The 20,400-nt window shown below is 40.4% G+C and overlaps 2 protein-coding genes across 8 annotated transcripts in view; both read left to right on the top strand.

The window, feature by feature from the left end:
* The window catches only part of LOC119743128 (eukaryotic translation initiation factor 4 gamma 1-like), a 51,809-nt gene extending 45,141 nt beyond the window's left edge, over positions 1 to 6,668 (top strand). For all 7 annotated transcript variants that reach the window (XM_038219493.1, XM_038219492.1, XM_038219494.1 and 4 more), the window contains exons 28-30: positions 1,091 to 1,178; positions 2,692 to 2,838; positions 4,085 to 6,668. In XM_038219493.1, coding sequence (XP_038075421.1) covers positions 1,091 to 1,178; positions 2,692 to 2,838; positions 4,085 to 4,263 — 414 coding nt within the window. In that variant the 3' untranslated portion in view covers positions 4,264 to 6,668. The remainder of the gene's footprint in view (positions 1 to 1,090; positions 1,179 to 2,691; positions 2,839 to 4,084) is intronic.
* Positions 6,669 to 8,636: 1,968 nt separating this feature from the next.
* On the top strand, positions 8,637 to 20,024 carry LOC119743130 (eukaryotic translation initiation factor 4 gamma 1-like). Its single transcript, XM_038219495.1, has 10 exons — positions 8,637 to 8,655; positions 9,217 to 9,357; positions 10,313 to 10,440; positions 11,347 to 11,519; positions 12,627 to 12,831; positions 14,423 to 14,521; positions 15,291 to 15,471; positions 16,577 to 16,704; positions 18,345 to 18,443; positions 19,915 to 20,024. Exons 3-10 carry the CDS (start codon positions 10,336 to 10,338, stop codon positions 19,921 to 19,923), a joined length of 999 nt encoding a protein of 332 aa, XP_038075423.1. The 5' UTR covers positions 8,637 to 8,655; positions 9,217 to 9,357; positions 10,313 to 10,335; the 3' UTR covers positions 19,924 to 20,024.
* Positions 20,025 to 20,400: the final 376 nt, after the last annotated feature.

The raw sequence follows: 20,400 nt of genomic DNA, 5'->3' as shown, positions 1-20,400 counted from the left end.
TTGGAATCCACCCTCTGACCATATGCTGTGTCCTTGGGCAAGACATTTTACACCTACTTGCCTCGTCTCACCCAGGACTATAAATAGGTGCCGGCATTAGCTGGGGACTAACTTAGGATGTGATGTTTACACGATAAACGTTTAAACAAAAACAATCTTAATTTGTTTACAACTTTTCCAAAACGTTTAAACAAAATCCGAATTATTAAAAAGGGACCTTCGTTCACGCAATCTTCTTTGAGTTAAACATACATAGCACAAATAACTAACGTTTGCAAACCTATTTAATTTACAAAACCTTAGAAGCTCCGCAGTCCTTGATTACATTTGAGGTACACGTAGTGAAGTTTTTACTTTTTCAGTGACTGCTCGCTATTTATTATGTCAATCATTGTTGATTTATCATGTCAATCACGCCGGTCTGCAGACATAAAGCGTCAGCCTTTGTGAAATGGCTAAACGTTTAAACGGCTCTTAAAATGTGGAGTGTCATGGCCGAGCGGTTAAGAACACCAGACTCAAGTTCTGGTGTTTCTGATCAGGAGAGTGTGGGTTCGAGTCCCAGTCTAGACACTTAACCATTATTGCTTCGTCCTTCGGATGGAACGTAAAGCCGTAGGTCCCGTGTGTTGGGTGATGCACGTAAAAGAACCCAGTAACACTTATCACGCTTAAGAAGGAGTTCGCCCCAGTGTTTCCTGGCAGTGCATTTATCTTCAACCATATGAAGGCTGCACTTGCAAGGAAGAATCGTTAAAAAAATTAAACCCAAAGTAACATCCTTAAGACTAACCTGTGATGGACTAGCATCCCATCAATGGGGGGGGGGATTGAGATATTCTTAATTATTTCATGCTAAGTCAAACGAACTAGTCAAGACCAACCATCCTCGCTAGAGACGGACTTACCGGTAGTTCTTCAAGAAGCAAGTTGTTCCCTGGCCTGACTCTATCCGTACTCATTGAATCTGTCGCTTTCCCAATTCTGTCCCCATTTGTTGTTTGCGTTAAAGCGAACAGTTACCTCTTTGCTTGGTGACACACTTTTATCTTGATTTGCTCCAATTGTTTCTTCATTTTCCTCTTTGCAGAAGAACCTTCAGATTGGTTCCAGCTCGGAGAGACAGAGGTTATTTATCCGTGCCTTAGTGACAGTGGTTGTCCAAAGCACAATACAAGGTGAGTACACAGACGTCGTGTGCTTCTCATGAGTATGAGATGGGAAATATTGAACACAAAAGTGAGTTTTTAGTGTTCATGGCAGTAACATCGGGACGTCATTTTTAAAGTTTGTGGTCTCCTGTGCAGCGTTGCAGTCAAGTTTGCATATCTCTATAGACCTTTTTCATGCTGCCACCATTTCAGTCATGTTCCCTGTATCCAATAACAGTACTGAATGATATAGTTTTTGTGCAAAAAGGAACCAGACTATTTTTTCTTCCAGCCTCGCTTTGGTTATGTTGATTTGAATGGGAAAAAAATTGAGATGGCCGCAACATGATAATGGTCTATTACTCTATTACTTGTCGATCACAAGTCCTCTTAGTGGTTTTCATTTATTTTGAAATGCTATCATTTCTTTTGAAGTACCAATTATTTGCCCTTGACTGGATGGGCCGAGTCAGGACACAAAATAAATGCAGAAAGAACTAAGACGATAACGTTGTAGATCCTTTTCATGGTGCCCCGATGAGCTTTACTCTCATAGAATCTCGCACATTTTTGAGGTCAACTTACACGCTCTATTAACCTATCGCAGTAGAATCGGGACAACGCAGCTAATGAAATATTGTCCAATTACATGATATAGGCCTACAAATGGATGCGGAACACGCAAAATCCGAGACAAACAAATCTTAGGGACCGTGACCATTCAGCCCAGGTATGAAAAGGGCCCCCCGGTACCTCGTCCGGTCCAAAGCCAGTCTGGTCTTCAGCCCAGTCTCGTTTGGTACATGGTCCTGTCTGACCAGAAGTTTTGAAGTCGGTCAGGTGCATCAATTTATTGCCCTTCAGAGAACGTCCAGAGCAGAACAATAGCAGACTTACCGGATTAAAGATAAAATCCTTCCATAACGACTTGGTAACTTACGGTCCCATTGTGCGCGAAACCGCATGGTAGGGGTTTTGATCTGTGCCGACAAAAGTGTTCTATTGTTTCGCACTGAGAGATGAAAACCACAAGCGGGTTTCTTCTGGGATATATTAAATGTGTCAATACTTGCAAACAATAGACCCCAGGATAGAGGAGTTCCTGATTAGCAACCGGACCAGCTCCTGGGCCGGTAGCTGGGACGGTACGAAAGGACTTCTTGGGAGGGGACGAGCTTACCGGGGGGCCCTTTTCATAACGGGGCTGAATGGTCACGGTCCCTTAACGTCCACAAATTCCGTATGGTTGTCTAAGGGGCGTTGCCAACTCGCAAACAAGTCTATTGCAAGCAGTGCACTCGCAGTAACTGAAGTCCTGCTTGCAGGACCCTGTAACCCTCCCAGACCCTGCAAAATCCACCAAGAGTCTTTGTAGGATTTTGCAGGAATCAATACCTCGGAAGAAAAGTGCCAGGTGGTTTGAATTTGTAGGTTTGAATGTGTAGGATTCAAAAAGATTCCCAGTTTTAAAAGTTCTGATGGATTTGGAAGGATTTAGAGACCCGAGCATTGAATGGTTTTGGGTTTGATCCATCCGCAGGGGAAGCAGAGAGCTGCAGAATGAACCACGATCTACTTACAGTCCGGATGGCCATCCTGAAACGCTACATCAACAACGACAACCATCTTGAACTGCAAGCACTCTACGCTGTACAGGCCTTGAACCAGAGCTTGGAGAATCCACCAAGTAAGTCACTTGGCCCAATTCCCGGGAGCTGCTAATAAAAAATATATTGCTTGTCAAAGTTATGTGTTCAAGGGCCATGAAATGAATTTTACACTGGAACATATTTGTTAGCAAATATCTTTTCCTTCGAAATGTTTAAAAACTATGAGACATTTATTGGGGGGGTTAAATATGTTTGAAAAATGCACTTTTTAAGCGTTTAAAATATTTCATGCTTTTCCGGACAACCGCTGTTGCTGTGACATCACGTTAGGAACGCACTCTTCAGATAAAGGTTTTTCTCTTTAAATTGTAAACCCCAAAATCCTGCTTATTGAAAACATTTGTGCGTAAAGTTTTCGCATTGTCTTACTGTCATATACTGAAACAACAAAGGAATCACTAAAAAAAAAATGAAAAAAATAACCACAGTAAACTCCTAATATTCTGGGACTTAACACAGGAACTAAACACAGTCAAAAAAGGAAGTCTACACACATTGGAGGGGTCATAATTTTGAATCTGATCGTCTTATGATAACGTCATTTATATTCACCCATTGGGAGTTTTGTTTGCTACATTTTGATACCCTGTTTGCTACCCAAGACTGTAAATTGTCCAAGATTGACAACGGTTTATGAAAAATGATGAAATTTGAAAAGTATACTATGTAGTATTTTTATTTATTTTATTTATTTATTTTGGCAAAAAAACAAACAAACATAAATGGTATTTTTAAAAACGAATGTATTTCATGTTAATACAAAGCCAAGGATAACCCAAAAAGCTGTTTATAAGACGGCTTAATTCCATCGGGGTCCTTAAAAACACACGTACAAGTACAAGTACAAATAAAAAAGTTAAAAAAAAATTGCACTGGATCAACAGAAAAATAATTTAAAGAAAAAAACACAGGAATCACAAAATTCTCAGCTGCTTAAAAAACTAAATTAATAAGAAGAGAGATGTTCTTTCACTGCCCTTTTAAAATGAGGAAGATTGTTGGAACATTTGATGCTGTTTGGAAGTAAATTCCATTGATGAATTCCAGTATTAAAAAATGAAGTGCACTCTTGCCCTATAATTCTTGAAACAACAAAATTGGTGGAACTGCCCCTGGTAGAATAATTGTGCATATCTGAGACCTTCCTAAATTTATGACAGAGATAGTCTGGTGCCATTTCATGAAAAATTTTAAAAACATGATTCAGCTTGAGTTGTACAAGCGCCAGTGGATTAAAGAGTTCCAATTTTTCCTTCCTTGTAGGACTACTAGGACATGTCTTCAACGTCCTCTACGACGAGGACGTCATACCCGAAGAAACCTTCTATGCCTGGAAGGAGAGCTCGGACCCCAACGAGAATCTGGGTAAAGGCGTGGCCCTCAAATCTGTCACCAGCTTCTTTGATTGGCTTCGGGACGCAGACGATGAGCCCGCAAAGTAAAACAAAAAAATATCCCTCGAATAGAAATATTGAACTTCTCCAAAGCTTTTCTTAAAACAAAACAAAAATTTACCTGAAGAAAAAAAAATGAACTTTTGACATGACTGGAGAGTAAGCAGGGATCAGTTGTATAGCTAGCGTACGACCGGACGGTGTTGCTTGGAAACAATTTTTTGCTTTATACATGTATCTTTTTCACTGTGAGAGTTTCTATTCGCACCATTTTTTTTTTTTTTACAAAGGCAGGGTCTTTACAATTTCCAAATGCCTTGGATCGGATGTGAAATACCTGTAGTGGACAACGAACAACTTGGTTGTTTGCTAAGTCAGACAAATATTCATATTCACTGTTTCACCGTGTTCACGTTTCCTTCAAGAGTCGTACAAATTGTAGACTATTCTGGCACTGTGTCCCCACGTTATGATATCAAGGTGCATGAGGCTGCACTGCAAGGCAAGTCCAACTGATTAGGTTAACTGGTTCCCAGACACTTTGTAAGTGGGTCTCGCAGTTGCCTGCTGGATACCAGTGGAGATGTTGTGGCTTTCTTCACCGGTAAACAGCCTCGAGTCTTGTGTTATTTCAGTGGCTGGTATCAGTTTATCCCTCACCTCCTGGTCTCGTTGAATCTCTCTGATTTTAGTCGCCGCCTTTTTGCTTCAAAAGCGTCTTGAAGATTTTAAACCTTTTGAAGATTTGTGTATGAAACTGCAATGTGGCATCCCCTAGCTTTTTTATGAAATAAACAAATTTAAAAAGAATACCAAAAAAAATTTAAAATTTGGAAATGGAATTTGTAAGAAAAAGCAAATTATTATAATGCAGCACTATTGATGCATAAAAAGACAATAAATTATTCGCGAGCCCTTTCGGTTTTTCTTTAATACTCTTTCATTTGTTATGTTGATGGTCAAAAATTGACTTAAGAAAGTTTTCGTTATATTAAAATATATATTTGATTTTTTTTCTTGGGATTCTTCTGAGAATTTTGAACGTGCCGTTCGGCACAGAAGACTCGTTTTTGTACAGTAGTGTATAGACTTATTTCTTGCTGCCTGGAATGTACCATTACACATACGGGGGTGTTTAAAGAAGTCTTTTCCCACAGAAAACCACACATTATGGATGAAGTTGACATTGGCATCCTACTTTAACCTTTCACCGTTTTTGACGTTAATTCTTCACAGAAAATAGCAGTAATATTTGTTTGTCTTTAATATCGATTATTTGTCAGTATACGGATTCTATGGTGAATGAAAGCTCTAAGCTTTCAAAATTTTGTACATTGATTTCATTATTCCAGAAAACTTGAATCAGGTTTGGGGTATTGTGTTGTACTAATTTAATAATTATTTTGCCAAAACAAAAAAGGAAAAACAAACAAATTTGCCTTTTCAAGGAGAATGCCTTTTTTAGTAATTACAAAAATCTCGCTTTTTTTCGAGAGGATGTCGATGATAAAAAAAAATTCCAGGATTTTTAACAAAGTTGGCGAGCTGGAATTAGCAGTACCCCTTTAAATGTCAATCTCTGCTTATTTAACCTTTGACCTTCAACCTTTGACCTGGTGGTTGAGCATTAATGCATATTCATCATTTAATTATGTATTCATGCAGCCTGTATAATATTGCATGACCATTTTCCAATGCATATCAGATTTAAAAACAAAAACAAAACAATTACAGACTGTGAACTGTAACCTACTTATTCTTCTACAAAAGTTCGCCTGAGATGATTTGCTGGGCCTGGAACTTAACACTTGGAATTTTCATGAAGGAAAATAAGATTGAGATAAAAAATACTAACAATTGAGAAAAAAAAGAAAACATTTCAGAGAAAAGTGCTGCACTAGATGATGAACTTAAGTTGACATAAAAAAAAAGAGAAAAAAATTGGATATATTATAGTTTTATGCGGGTTTGTTGGATGGTGTCGATTATTTGTTAATTTTTTCACTATTCTTTCTTTATAAATTTATCTTTGTCTCGTTGTTATATACATATTGAACTATTACTACTAAAGATGGAAGAATTGGGGATGCCACTGTATTGTAAAACGTTGTAAGGAAACAATGAATCTTGCAAAATTAGAAAAAGGGGGAAAAAACACAATTTTTTAGGTAAATACAAATAAACTTTGTGGTGTTTAAAACCACAGTTTATATGCGATAATAAGCGTTGAGAAGACGCTGAATTGAATAAGAAATTATTTGGAAGAGGCGTGATTTTTTTGTTCTTTATTTTGCTTCGGGTAAATTTGAAAATCGATTGAAAACAACAATATATGCAATTTCATTTTACTAGTGTAGAGGGATTGGATCTCACATTGTAAAACCCGCAAGAGACGCGGGAACCGAAAGATTTTCGATTGGAGAAGACAAATATATATATACAATTTAAAAATACGAGCCTGTGTCTTTGTATTCTTTTGTCCTATGTGTTTTGATGATGACTTGAACATTTTGCATGCTTTACAATGACCAGGACTTGTTCACCATCAAGCTCGTTCCCATGTTGCCGAGCAGTACGCACCCATCACTACCTGCCATATCCAAAAGTTGTATGCAAATTGGGAATCTGGTCTTGTGCCTGGCAGTGTGTGTGTTTGTGTATGCGGTGTCGGGATAAAAAAAAAAAAAGCACCACAATTTGTCGCGGTGTGGGTCGCGAGAAATCAAATTGTTTGAGTGAAAATGTTACTTAATAATAGAATACACATTGGAAATAAAAACAAGTACACGATATAAATCCTCTTATACTGTATTCAGGATATACAGGGATACTATTAGAAACGAGTTGAACATAAAGTATCCCCGGTGACGAGGTTGCGTCACCACTATTTTGACACGTCTCTGGAGTTTGAAAAACGTTCCGCCGCCCCTGTCTCGAGTTAATTCAGCCTGTGGATTTAGACGAGAGCTGAGCTTTGCTGCGTCATGTTCAAGAAAACGGACTACCAAAAGTAGTACCATCTGTCCTCAATGGCGGATCTAGAACACAGTTTTTTTTGGGGGGGGGGGGGCAGGCGCAGTTCTAGAGTCAATATTTTTGGGGGGCTAGCAGGGTGGATCCAGATTTTTTTTCCGGGAGCTCGTGCTGAAATGTAGACCGGCTATTTTCTCCAGACACTTAGGCCTCCGAAAATCAATAGGTTGGGGTTGGGGGGGGGGGGGGAGCTCGAGCCATATTTTCAATGGGGAGCGCTGATAAAATCCGCCAACAGGCATACTATTACTAAAAGTGTACAAATGCACCCTTCTCACGACTATTTATTTAAATCTTAAAATTAATGTGGCCTGACGTTGCGAACTTAGCAAGTTCTTCTTCAGAGGCTAAAACAGAAATGACAGAGGTACATACATTAACATGGGGGTGCACACAAACATGCAGGGCTGAAAGAAGAAACACAAAAGGAGGATTAGGTGTGAAAGGTGTGGACAGATGCAGGGGAGATGGGAGGGGGGAGATGGGAGATGGCAAACCACAAGGGGTCTTGTGTAAACAGGGGAGGGACCAGAAAGGGGAAGGATCAAAGGTCACAGGGAGTGGGGACGGACAAAAGAGTGTGAGAGTGAAGGGATGATGTGGGGGGGGGGGACAGTATTGAGGAGGAAAGGGATGAAAGATGGGGAAGATGGGTAAACACAAACAAGGAAGACCAGATGGATTATCTGTAACAGAAGACAATGGAGGAAGAAAAGGATTAATCATTTCCAAGTTGGATGTTGAGACCATGTGGTTGAATAGTTCGAAGACGATTCATCCACACTTTCTCTCTGCTGAGGCGAACTGAGTCCTTGCGATGGCCAAGAGATTCAATGCCCTGCAAAATCATATCAGAAATGGAGTTGAAGTGATGACCAACAGGGGTGTCTAGTTTCTTGGTGTTGACTATTTATTTAGGGGAGACCGTTCGCATGTACGTTACATTCTTACATTTCTGACCACTTGAGCATTTTTTGGGTGAGGAAAAGATGGTGGTGTATGTGCCTGCCTTTATTGCATCGTCACTTACCATGGGCTTGGGGGGGGGGGGGCTGGGTCCCTCCCCCTGGAAACGCCCTTGTCGTCACTCCTCTTTCGGACAACAGAACTGTAAAAAAAAATGCAACTTTAATATATCAGTTGATTGCCTCTGTTTTATTCTCCTTTTCGTCATTCAAAATTGAATTTAACAAAGTCTTCCAAATTTTGGAATGGCCTCCTTTTTAGGTGAATTTACTGTTGCATGCCATGCCAGCAGTGCACGTACGGGACCGGCCGGGGCGCGGCGCGCGGAGGTGTAGACTGCTGATAAGGAGACTAGCACAGTTTAGGGGAATTCCCCATCCAGGCCATTGACGTCACGTGATTGAGCAATGTCGCGCGGAGTGGGTATGTTTCGGCGTAGCGGTGAGTTCGTCAGAATATTATTGATTTTTTCCCCATCAAATTACCGGTTGATGTGAACAAATAAAGTGGCCTTAAGGAATGCCATGAATGTGTACATGAAGTGGGGTAACTTTCGTTCTCATTTGTATTCTCCTTACCGGTTTTTTGGGGGCCTTACCTCCAAGCAACTATTTGTCAGTTTCTCGTCGTAGGCCTAAATCGTGCGCACAGTCATGACAGCACTTGTCAATGACAGTACTTCGAGTGAGTTCGACGTTTCCCCGACTCTCCTCATGCGGTGTTGCCAACAAACCTCTTTGTTGTTGCCAAACTTCAAATTCACTAAGTTTAATACTGATGATATATTATTACCTTAATAATGTTTTTTTTTAACCTTTGTGGAAAATTTCAATGTCATGAAATTTGTTTGTTCTCTTCTTAAGCAGATTGATTTTGCTGTGTTATTAAAATTAATAAAAATATGAAAAATTACTGTTTTAAGAGTTTTTGTTCAGAAATCCATGGTTTATTTGAAACATATGTATATACTATAAGGATTGCTCTCGTAACTGTTTCTCTTAGCTGAATCTGACTGAACACTCACTGTAGGCCTGTCTAGTGTTAGCCTGAGAAATCCACATTACTGAGTTCTGCTGAAGCGACTGCTATAAATGATGTACTAGCTGTTCCGGACGATTCTGTGGATTGTTGGGGTGAAAAGTTGTAAGTTAAATTTTTGTCTGCGAAGTCTGGATTCTAGTCACTGGAAACATGCATCAGTATTTTGGGAAAGATTTCCATATACAAAGTTCACTCAACACCCTGTGTACAAACCCTATGAGATTGGACTGAAAAATTTGAAGTGTTTTCTAAGAAAATGCTTGTATTTTCTCACTGCTCAAATTGAGTTTGATGACATGAAATTGCTATCTGGGGGCTTGTTAGTCAACACAGAGGAATTAAAATTAGTGAACTTCGTATATGGAAATCTTTCCGTATTTTGACATATGTGTAAGAATATCGGTTTTCTTGGTTTGACTTAAAACGTTGGCTTGAATGATTATCTCTGACTATGGAAATCATAATTCATCAATTGTGAAAAATACTGATATATTGGAATGAAAATACAGATTGATGGCTTCAGGAATACTGATTTTGTTGGAGGTGGGCAACTCTGATGCACTGCTTGTCAAAATGTCATCGAGGATAAAACACAAACTAGCATCATGAAACTTTGATTGTTGACCATTTCAGGGAAACTACTGAGCCAGCTCCATCCCATCAAGGAGGCAGTCAAACCAGCGATTGTGTAGGGCCCCGGCCTTTAGTTTTGATCAATTTACAGTCAAAGGTGTTTTTTTTTTTAATTCCAAAATGACCTTTTTTACCTGAAGCAGACTTCTTTTAATTCCAATGACTTCATTTTTTGTAATTTTGTATTGTTTCTTGCGGTAGAAAATGCGGTTTGGGTGTTCAATGTGTGACGCAGTGTTCGCCATCTTTATTTTCGTGTTGCGTTTTGTCGTCTTCATCGTTGCTTTAGGCCTACCCCGAAATTTCCCTCACAAATCAAACCCCAGCTTCCCCTCTATCTACAACATACCTGTTGGTTTGCAATGTCACTTACTAGTTTGGTAATTAGTCCAATAACCTAAAAGTAGATTTTTTTCTCTTATAGGGGGCCCGGCCATACACTGCGCAATGGCAGTCAAACCAGTCTCTGCCTCCCGTGAACTCAGCGAAGGCGAGTTTGAGATGAAGGCTATGGGGATGATCGAGGATTACCTCAATATCAGGGACATTGAGGTAAAAAGTCTTGGCCAAAATGTATCCACCCTATGTCATGATCTTTTTAAGAATGGGCCGCTTGTTGAAGGAAAGAAAAGTTTTAGGAATAGGCCACTTGTTGAAGGAAGAAAACAAAAGATAACTTAGATTTAACTTAGTGTCCATCACAAAAAAAACCCAAAATTAAATATTTGCTTTGGCCATAACTTGGTGGTGCAGGGCAAAACCCAATTGTTATTTCCTAATTGGTGACAAATTCTCTCAAAAATCACAGAGTGAAGAGAATTCATGGAATTCCCCCAATATGCCAAGACATCTACAAGCCTGAAAATCTTTTTGATCACAGGGGTAAAAAAACAAAAAAAGTAGTGCCAGAAACTGCATGAGACTTGGGGCAAATAAATGACTATTGACCCTTCTGCTGATTCTAAAAAAGCTAGTGGTTTACTGTGGTGTGGAAATGGTTTTGTTCTGAACGTAGCACGTTCTGGCACTTCAACAATGTGCAACTACCATTTATACTGCCCATGCTACAACTTTGGCATTGACTCCATGCATGTACAGTATCATCCTCGTGTGAGTGTCAGGTGTACGGCAGCTTTGCATTTGAGTCTCTCCCAGTGGTCTCCCCAACTCTGTCTTTGTAACTGAATGAGAGGGTATATTTGTACACAGACTCCACATATTGAGACGCCATGCAGTCCTGTTCTTGTCACAAAGTGCGAGTGGAATTGTGTGGTATGAACAGTTTATGCTGTTATATCGGGTATGTTTTTTTTTTTACTGAATGAGAGGGTATATTTGTACACAGACTCCACATATTGATGTGCCATGGTCCTGTTCTTGTAAAGTACGAGTTGGAATTGTGTGGTCTGAACATGTTTATGCTGTTTTATTGTTTCCTTGTTTTTCTCTGGCCGACAGGAAGTCATCATGTGCCTGAATGAGCTGAACTCGCCCAGCCTGATGCACGTTGTAGTCCGCGCAGCCATGAACTGCACGCTAGAGAAGAACCAGCAGGCCAGGTACTCGGTGGGTATGCTGTTCCACAAGCTGCTGAAAGCAGGCCACCTCACCAAAGCAAAGTTTGTGGATGGGTGAGTTTGTGAAACATGAAATATCTTTCAATGTCAAATTTCTTACAATTATATTTGTGTGTTGCATGGACTTGCAGTATAACTATAATTAGGCATTATAACAGACTTGTCTTTGAGGGGTTTTTTTTTGGGGGGGGGGGGAACGCCGTCTATTGAAAGGAGGATTGAGTCTGACTTGAGCCTGTGCGTGGTGCCAGGGTAGTTTACATACAGGTTACTAGTTGTAGTGACAGGATTTGGGCTGAGAGTACTGTAGACTAGCGGCTAAAGGTACGTTCTTCATCACAGTCAACTAAAATATGTTCGAGGAATAGAGGAAGATAGAGGCCAGCAACTTATAGACTTGGCATTGGCTTCATGTCCCTGTAAATACAAAGAATATGCCGTAGTGGTCCCACTAGAATTTTATGTAGTAAAGCCAGTCAGTCAATGAAATGACAAAGGAAAATTGCAGTTCAAGTGAAAGTTTGTCACATGACTTCAGACTTAATGACTTATGGTTGTTCTACTTGTAAGAACTTGACAAAATCTACATGATAGTTGGTGATACATAGGGTGCATTTGAGCAGCTTATTACCCGGATCGACTCGGGTAAAGGCAGATGGGTTAGCCACGAGAGCCGTGCTAATCGAACGCTCAAACGCGGGCCATCATAATCTTCCTGTGACATCCATAGCCATGAGTCTTGCTTTCAGATTTACTGCTTTTCTGTCAATTGCAAAAAGTAACAATGACAGCTAAAATTATAGACTCTATATAACGTCGCAATGAGATAAAAGAAATAGTTATGTTTGCACTTCAAACGAAGTTGAGTTTTGGTTCCATTTGATCTTTTCTGCTGTCCGGCCACCATAGTTGTCCGTTTCTTGAAATGAACAAGGCGTGTGTGTGACGTATTTCCAGCACTGACTCTGCTCCATGGGCAGGGTCTGTGGTGGCTGACCCGGGTGAGCCCGAGAATGATGTCAGAGCTAATCAAACGGCATGGTGGGGCTAACCAGAGTTGATCAGGATGAGCTAATAGAACGCACAGGTAAAAGTGCTAACTATATATCAGTGTTGTTTTTACTTTACAGTTGGAAAAGTGTAACAATTTTTTCCCAATAGTTTCAAAGAGGTATTGATGTATGCCGATGACATGGTGCTTGAAATCCCTCGAATCTGGAGACACTTGGGGGAGATGATTGGCGCCACATTCCGAGACAACTCGCTGTCGTTGAAGCTGCTAGCCGACATGATGGAACCGGTCCGGGCCGTGGACAAGGCTGGGGACCTCATGGCTGAGATTCTACGAACAGCCGTCAAGTTAAATGTGAGTTACCTAAGATACTGATGGGATTGTGGAGGATTTTGAATTTTGGACCGTAGTTTCCTAAATATGCAGCATAACAGCGTTTCCTGGGCACATATAAGGTGCTGTTTAAAAACGTTGGTCAGTTCTGAAAAGTCAATGAACTTAAGATCTGTCCCTTGTTAGTAGTACCAAACCACGCTGATTTTTTAAGTTGAAGGGTTTGTTTCATTTTGTTTGAGTTTTCTTATTTGTAACTTGTATTTGATTAGCTTTCCTAATGTAAAGAACTCACTGGAACAATCTTTATTATGTTGGAACTATAATAGGCATTAGGCATGATAATGCCTCTCTGGAATCTACCAGTCTTCAACTTGTGGAATGTGTTTAGCTCCTTGGTGTTCTTTTTTTTGCGTTCAATCAGATCCTTCCGAATAGTTTTCTTTGTATTAGTTGTGGACTATATAAGGCTAAGAATTCCCAATATCAGCAGAGTGCCACATTGACACGGTGTGTCTGGATGATGAGGCTACGTACGGTGTGAAGCCGATAATTAGAGGGGCACTAGGTCCTGAAATCCCCGAAATTTTCATGTTTTGGATTGTTTACTCATCCCATTTCAAACATGTGGTTGAAAGGAAACCAACCTAATGTCTTACCGTTCCCGAGAAAAGACAAACAAAACCTGCCGTTTATGACACGACGGAGTACGAATACGTTTTTTGTGTCGTTCTCATACGATATACACGTTGTGTGTCTCGGGAACAGAAGTGACCAATCACCAATGCAAAAAAATTGTGGTTTCTTCAACGTCTGCATAAGGCGAACACTTTACGCGTACAAATGAAATCACAACTAGCATCCAAACGGCTTAAATTTATGGGGTTGCAAAAGTGGACCCCGACATTCATTCTCGCACGCATAATACAGGAATAACACAAAAATGCCCAGTTTTTCAAGGATAGTTGTGTGGATGTTTCTATCCTAATTTTAAATGTTCTTTCCGGTTAACATAATCTTGTTCAAAGCACGTTTTGTAGCCCAATTGGGCTGTTCCAAGACCTAGTGTCTCCTTAACAACGGAGATGATCTGGATACTGCTACCTGATCACAAGCTACCTGACGAGCTACCTGAAAGTCGACTGCCACTTACCCACTCATGTCAATTCCCCCAAATCAGCCAAGAGACCAGGGGCTTTTTATCCCGGCACTCTAAAGCCTTCTGTATAAGTTAAACAAATGTTTGCTTTATAGCTTTGTGTAACAATGCTTAGCTTAACTTTGATTGGCTTTATTTTGCTTGCTTTCCGTTGTTGGGTTTGCATCATCAAATCGTATTTTGTTAAATTGAGTTTTAGCATCCGAAATTCTCAGTATCCCCTCCTGGATATTCCAACAACTTGGGACCCATCCTGAAAACAATTCCTGAAAGTTGCAGGATTTTGATGCCCTCAATTTGAATGCTAAGGATTTAGGACATGGATTACAGGTTTGAAGATTAATGACACAAATACTTAACTTTAAAATAGTCATGTGAACTGAATGTATGAGCTTGAATTTTTGCACTTTAAATGTTTTAGTACTTTGAATTAGTATTTGTGGTATTTTGCAGGGTGCTGATGCTGTAGGTGAGATGTGGCAGTCGTCGGGCTTCACGTGGGACATGTTTCTACCCATCGGAGTAGATGTCAAAGAATTTGTAAATAGGAAGGTAATAGAACACTTGTAAACAAAGTCCACTTAAATTCTCCATTTCCATTAATTGGAACAGAAGTAGGGCACATGTGAATCAATGGGAGATATCCTCTGTTAGGGTTGAATCTCCTCTTTAAAATGACACCCTGATCATGTCCTTACATTCACCGTTGACTGAGCAGTGACCAATTTTATGAAAGGGTCTATGTAGAGACTTGCGCCACCTTTCATGGTGAAATCTCTCTTTTTTTCCCCCACCTGCCTTGATTGGCAACCATTCACTTTGTAACAATTGACACAACAAAACCCACAATTAAAAAGTGGCGCAATTGTCTAAATAGACCCCTTCAAAAAATTGGTCACTGCTCAGTCAACCGTGAATGTAATGACATGATCAGGGTGTCATTTTAAAGAGGAGATTCAACCCTAACAGAAGATATCTCCCTTTGATTCACATGTGCCCTACTTCTATTCCAATTTGCAATAATATCTCGGTGTTTTTTTTATCCACCCTGTATAAGAAGAACAAAATGATACACGAATACATTGCGAAGACTAGGCAAACTTTAGACAAGTAAAGTGGTGAGCTGAGGGTGCAATCAAAGAAATTGTACATTTAACGCACATGCTGGGTTCTTTTAAAAAAAAATGATAAATAACAGTACATAACAATCCGATATATTTATTGATATAAGTACATGATCTGTAAGTATAACAAAGAATGGATAATTCCCAAGATGAATATAAATCATCTGTCACTCTTTGCCACCTGTTACTCTGTATAGAAATTAGACTTCACAGTATCAGTCTCCGCCTCCCCTGAACTCAGCAGACGCCATTCATCCGAGGAGCCCAAGAAGGTCATCCAGCCAGTTTTGCAGACCATCAAGCTGAGCACGGCCGGTGAGAATGCATTGATGCCAGACGAGGACATGCCTTCAGGTGACAAAGAAGCTATAAGACCAATTATGTCAGTGCCATTGAACAACATCAGTTGGCTGTTGTGATATGAGACATGGTGTTTATAATCCCGCGAGGGTTCCTTGCACTCTGGGGGTGTTCAGGGGGCCAAGTTGCACAAGCAATAGTAAACGAGCTTGGTGGCAACCAGATTCACATCAAGTTGAACGATTTTGTTCATCAATATTACTTCATGTTTTTCAAAACACCCCTCTAACTATATTATGGAATTTCCCTGTCGCAAAAAAAAGTGGTAAACAGCTCCTTATAGAGATTGGCACTCGTGTCACGCATACTGCGCGATGTGGCGCAGAACGCAGCTGTGCCGGTGTAGTGTGAATTTAGGAAATACTGAGTCACTGGTAGTATTGCGCATGCCTTTGTAAGGATTGTGAACGTTCAACCAATAAAACGGTAAAAGGCACCAGATTTCATACATGTATGAGTCCAAATTTCATGTTGCACTGGAAAAGTGTTTAAGACCAGCCAGCTGGTCGTAATTATTAGAGGCACTATTCCCATGATGTGTGCCTCTCTAATACCACACTTTCTTTTCTTTGTTTTAACTATCGTGTCATTAGGTTCACTTAAAAATAATTCAGAAAAAAGCAAGATCAGTACTTTAACTAGTACTTAACTAGTTCGCACCGGCATTATTTTTCAAGAATGGAATGAGGCGCAGGGGTTTTCACTTGACCTCAATGCCAGGCAGGTTTAAGCCATCACCCTCGGGCAGCACTCTCATATTTCCGGCCTCGCTCGCTGATGGATATTTCCGGCCTCGCTCCCTGCGTGTTTATCCGTCGTCCGTTCCGAATACTACAAAGCCTTTGCATGTATTCTCGTCATCCGGTGCGAACTGGTTTAAACGAGAATAAATAAAATGTAAAAACGTAACCCAAAAAATTATAATAACTTGCCATGCACTCTACGAGATATCAAAATATAGAGATCAACATATACATCTGATATTGGGTTCTATTCGTCAATAATGTAACGTTCTATCATTTTGTGTAAACCCTTCAAATTCTACACGGAGTTTTATTTTGATTGAAAACTTTGTTATTTTTTTGTTAATCCTTACTCTCCATTTAAAAATGTTTGAACACAGACCAGTGGAGCCCCATGAATCCGCAAGTCAGGAAGCAATACACTCGCGACTTTCTGCTGCAATTTCGGCAATACTGCATAGACAAACCAGAAGGGCTTCCACACATTCCAGACATTGTGCTGGACAAGGTATACCCAAAACAAAGAGAAATATCTCCCACCATCTTATTGAACCGACATCCGGCCGGCCAGAAAGCAAACATAAAGATCCAACCTCATCACTGTCTTTTGTGTCCAAAAATCTATATTGATTTACTCTACCTCATACATGTTCATGATCGAGAGCCGAATTCCCACTGGTCCCCTTACCACGGCATATCAGCCGTTTTTTGTTGCTGTTTACCAAGCTCACAGGCGAGGATTCACGCACAGGGTTATATGCAAGCTTAGTAGAATAGTGCTTTGGTTACCCAGTAATATTCTACCAATATCGCTCATGCTTAACAGGGCCACATTTTGGTGAATGTGTTTGAGGTACATGTATAACTATGTACTTGGCTCATTTGGGAGTTGGTTTATTTCGGATGTTTTCTCCAGTCTTTATGCCACAATATCATACACGGTTTGAGGGTGGATAGTTTACAAATATAACATGGTTTGAGGGTGGACAATCGATATTCGCTCCCCGAGGTATTGAAAGTTGACAAACTTCGCCCCGGGAACTAGTTTGTCAACTTCCAGTACTGAGGGGAGCTAATAATTATCGGCTGCCCACCCAAAATAAACCATGTTATATTTGTTTTACTATATATCTCTACAATATTCAGTGCCGATTTGGGGTTTTTATTCGCTGCAGTATGCACCTCAAAAAAGTTTTTTTAAAAACTTGTCCAGTACCACTAGAATCGTACTGCTCAAATTCACTAGCTCAGTTTGTTTACAATACAGTGCAGCTGTAAATACAGTAGTTTGTGTTCAATATTCTTTGTACAGGATGTTCAGCATCATTGAGCTTGGGAAAACCATCTCTTCGTACGTGTGTAGCTCGTTTGGGTGATGTTTGCCCATGCGTACTACACCCGTGCGACAGTCACGATTGCTTTGTAAAGCGTGTGCATAGTAGACTGTCGCACGGGTAGCCCGTGCAACAGACTACTACGCATGCATATTAACTCTGTGCTCACGCTTGGTAAACAGCAAAAATAACATCTGGCACGTGATGGTGAATTGACCAGTGAGAGTTCGTCTCTCGATCATTAATATGTATGAGGTACAGTAATTGTTATTAGCTCTCCTCAGTATTGGAAATTGACATACTAGTTCCCTCGGCTTCCCCGTGGATCTTGTTTGTCAACTTCCAACATGTCGAATAGCTCGAGGAGTTAATATCGACTATCCACCCTCAAACCATATTAAATTGGTATATTGCAGCATCCAGACGGCAGACAACCTCAAGATTTCACAAAGCAATACTGAAAAGTGTAATAAATATAATTTATGAAATATTGCACACATAATAAGCCAGTACGGTATTTCAACTGTGCATGCATGTGCACAACGATATGGTCACAGGTCAGCTGGGATAATCGAACATTTCGAAGGCGCAAGAACTCGAGGGCACAACACTTATGTGTAAATTACCAGCGGAATGGACGTGCTTGAATATAGCGTAACATCACGTCAGTGATGTTATCCGGCCTGAATGACCTCGGGTCATTGAAATACCGAACTGGCCTATTGCAGTGTTCGGACTTTTTACATACTTTGTTGCTGTGCGTACTATAGTAGGTAGCATTACGAGACAAAATGTGTTATATCTCCTCCAACAGGCTGACATAAGGCCTCCCCGCAGTTTTGATCCCCCAGGCTACAGCAGAGGAGGGACTGACTTCATCCCAGAGTATCTCATGTCCCCCCGCAGTGGTCCGGTAAGTGCCTGATCCGGAAGGCAGGGTTTGACTGTAAGTTTGTTTTCACTAGCCAGCCGGGCTACTGAAACAGCTAGACTCTTGATAAACCCGTGGGTATTTTCACTTATCTGTATGTTTTTCTTGTATGGGCCTTATATGCACCAGTCGGCCATATTGAATTGAAAGTGCGATAAAATCTTTATTTTTTGAAACTTGCGAAGAAAAAATGAAAGCAAGTTAATAACTAATTAATTCCAGTCTGCTTCAATGAATAATTTAAAATTTGTAATTAAACATTCCCTAATGTTTAAAGCCAGATTAGTAATGGGCTCGATTTCCTGAATAGCACTCTTTACTTCAAAAATCAGTTAATTGATTGATCGTTGGAATCACCTTCATTTCTTGATTTGTTCTAAATAACGTTCAGCAAGCCCGACGGAACAGTTTCACAGGGTTTTTAGTAACAGTACAATCTTTAATCCATTAGAAAGCTTTTGTATAATAATAATTTGGTAGGTTACTTTTGGGATTAATGCAAATGATCCTATTATGCCTTATGCACCTAAACATAAAATGAGACTTGCCGTCTGTCACTCTTTGCAGGAATTAGACTTCACGTTCATAACTGCTAGTACATGTAGTAGCACTCATGTACTAAAGAATGTTAACCGGCCCATTTTTTTCCGAGAGTGTGTCTCTAATGGCTGATGGGCTTTTAAAAAGAACTTTTGCAAATGGGAAAGACACTTTGGAAACATCCAATCAGTTTGAATATGCTTCATGAATTTCTGAATAAACGAGCACATTTTTAAACAGTATTTAATTACTATTATTTTTCGGTGTGGTGGTGGTGGGGGGGGGGGCTAGACAGAAGATATATCAGAATGGCGCAATAAGACCGACAGCGGGCGTAATAATTTTGATGAGGGTTTCAAAAATTTCTACGCGAGTCGTTAATTTGCATAAAAAGTGCCCCCACAATTTTTTTTTAAAAACGAGACCGTCTAGTTGAAAAATCGGTGGAATTGTGCGAATATAGCCGAGGATCATCTCCCTAGCTTTTGGGCTATTATCTAAGAGCAGATTTGATAAAATTAGGGTCCAAAAATGGGTCCTATTTGCACGAGAAAATGTAGGGATGCCACTGGTAACTTTGGCAGTATGCAGGCTCAGCATTACCGGCAGGCTTCAAGCATTACGGACACACTCTCGCAAAATGTGGTCCGGCAGCTTTCTATACAAAAACCTCGTTGGCTCGAGGTTTTGTACGTAAACCATATCAGTCAGCTGATCACGCTCAATTGACTTCGGCCAAACCGCAAGTCCCATCATAAGAAATAAGTTAACAATGTTAACCGGACCATTTTTTCCAAGAGTGTGTCTATAATGATTAGGGAACACAATGTAATCAACAATGTAATACAATGTAGTACAATATGTAGCACAAGCACCAATGGATAAAGGACTTCTAATTTTTCCTTCCTTGTAGGACTACTAGGACACGTCTTCAATGTCCTCTACGACGAGGATGTCATACCCGAGGAAACCTTCTATGCCTGGCAGGAGAGCTCGGACCCCAACGAGAATCTGGGTAAAAGCGTGGCCCTCAAATCTGTCATCAGCTTCTTTGATTGGCTTCGGGACGCAGACGATGAGCCGGCAAAGTAAAACAAAACAACCCTCAAAATAGAAATATTGAACTTCTCTGTTAGCTTTTCTTAAATCAAAACAAAACAAAAAATTACCTGAAGAAAAAAAAAGAACCTTTGATTAGACTGGAGAGTGAGCAGGAATCAGTGGTATTGCTCGCATAATTATGACCGCAGGGGCGGCGGAACCGGGGGGGCTGGGGGGGGGGGGCATTTGCCCCCCAGATTTTCCCAAGTGCCCCTTTTGCGGCCATAAATGTGCCCCCTTCGAGCATAAAAGTGTCCCCTCGAGATAAAGAAAAAAATTCCCTTAAAGTATTGTACTA

The sequence above is a fragment of the Patiria miniata genome, unplaced genomic scaffold (genome assembly GCF_015706575.1).
Source record: "Patiria miniata isolate m_02_andy unplaced genomic scaffold, ASM1570657v1 HiC_scaffold_6, whole genome shotgun sequence".
In the NCBI taxonomy this organism is placed as follows: Eukaryota; Metazoa; Echinodermata; class Asteroidea; order Valvatida; family Asterinidae; genus Patiria; species Patiria miniata.
This window is presented reverse-complemented; position numbering and strand designations above follow the sequence as displayed.

Excerpts from the sequence above, each read along its gene's own strand:
- LOC119743130 (XM_038219495.1), top strand. The coding sequence starts at position 10,336 with ATGGCAGTCAAACCAGTCTCTGCCTCCCGTGAACTCAGCGAAGGCGAG. Across the intron at positions 11,520-12,626 it reads AAAGCAAAGTTTGTGGATGG|TTTCAAAGAGGTATTGATGT; the intron begins GTGAGTTTGTGA and ends TTTTCCCAATAG. Across the intron at positions 16,705-18,344 it reads CAGACATTGTGCTGGACAAG|GCTGACATAAGGCCTCCCCG; the intron begins GTATACCCAAAA and ends CTCCTCCAACAG.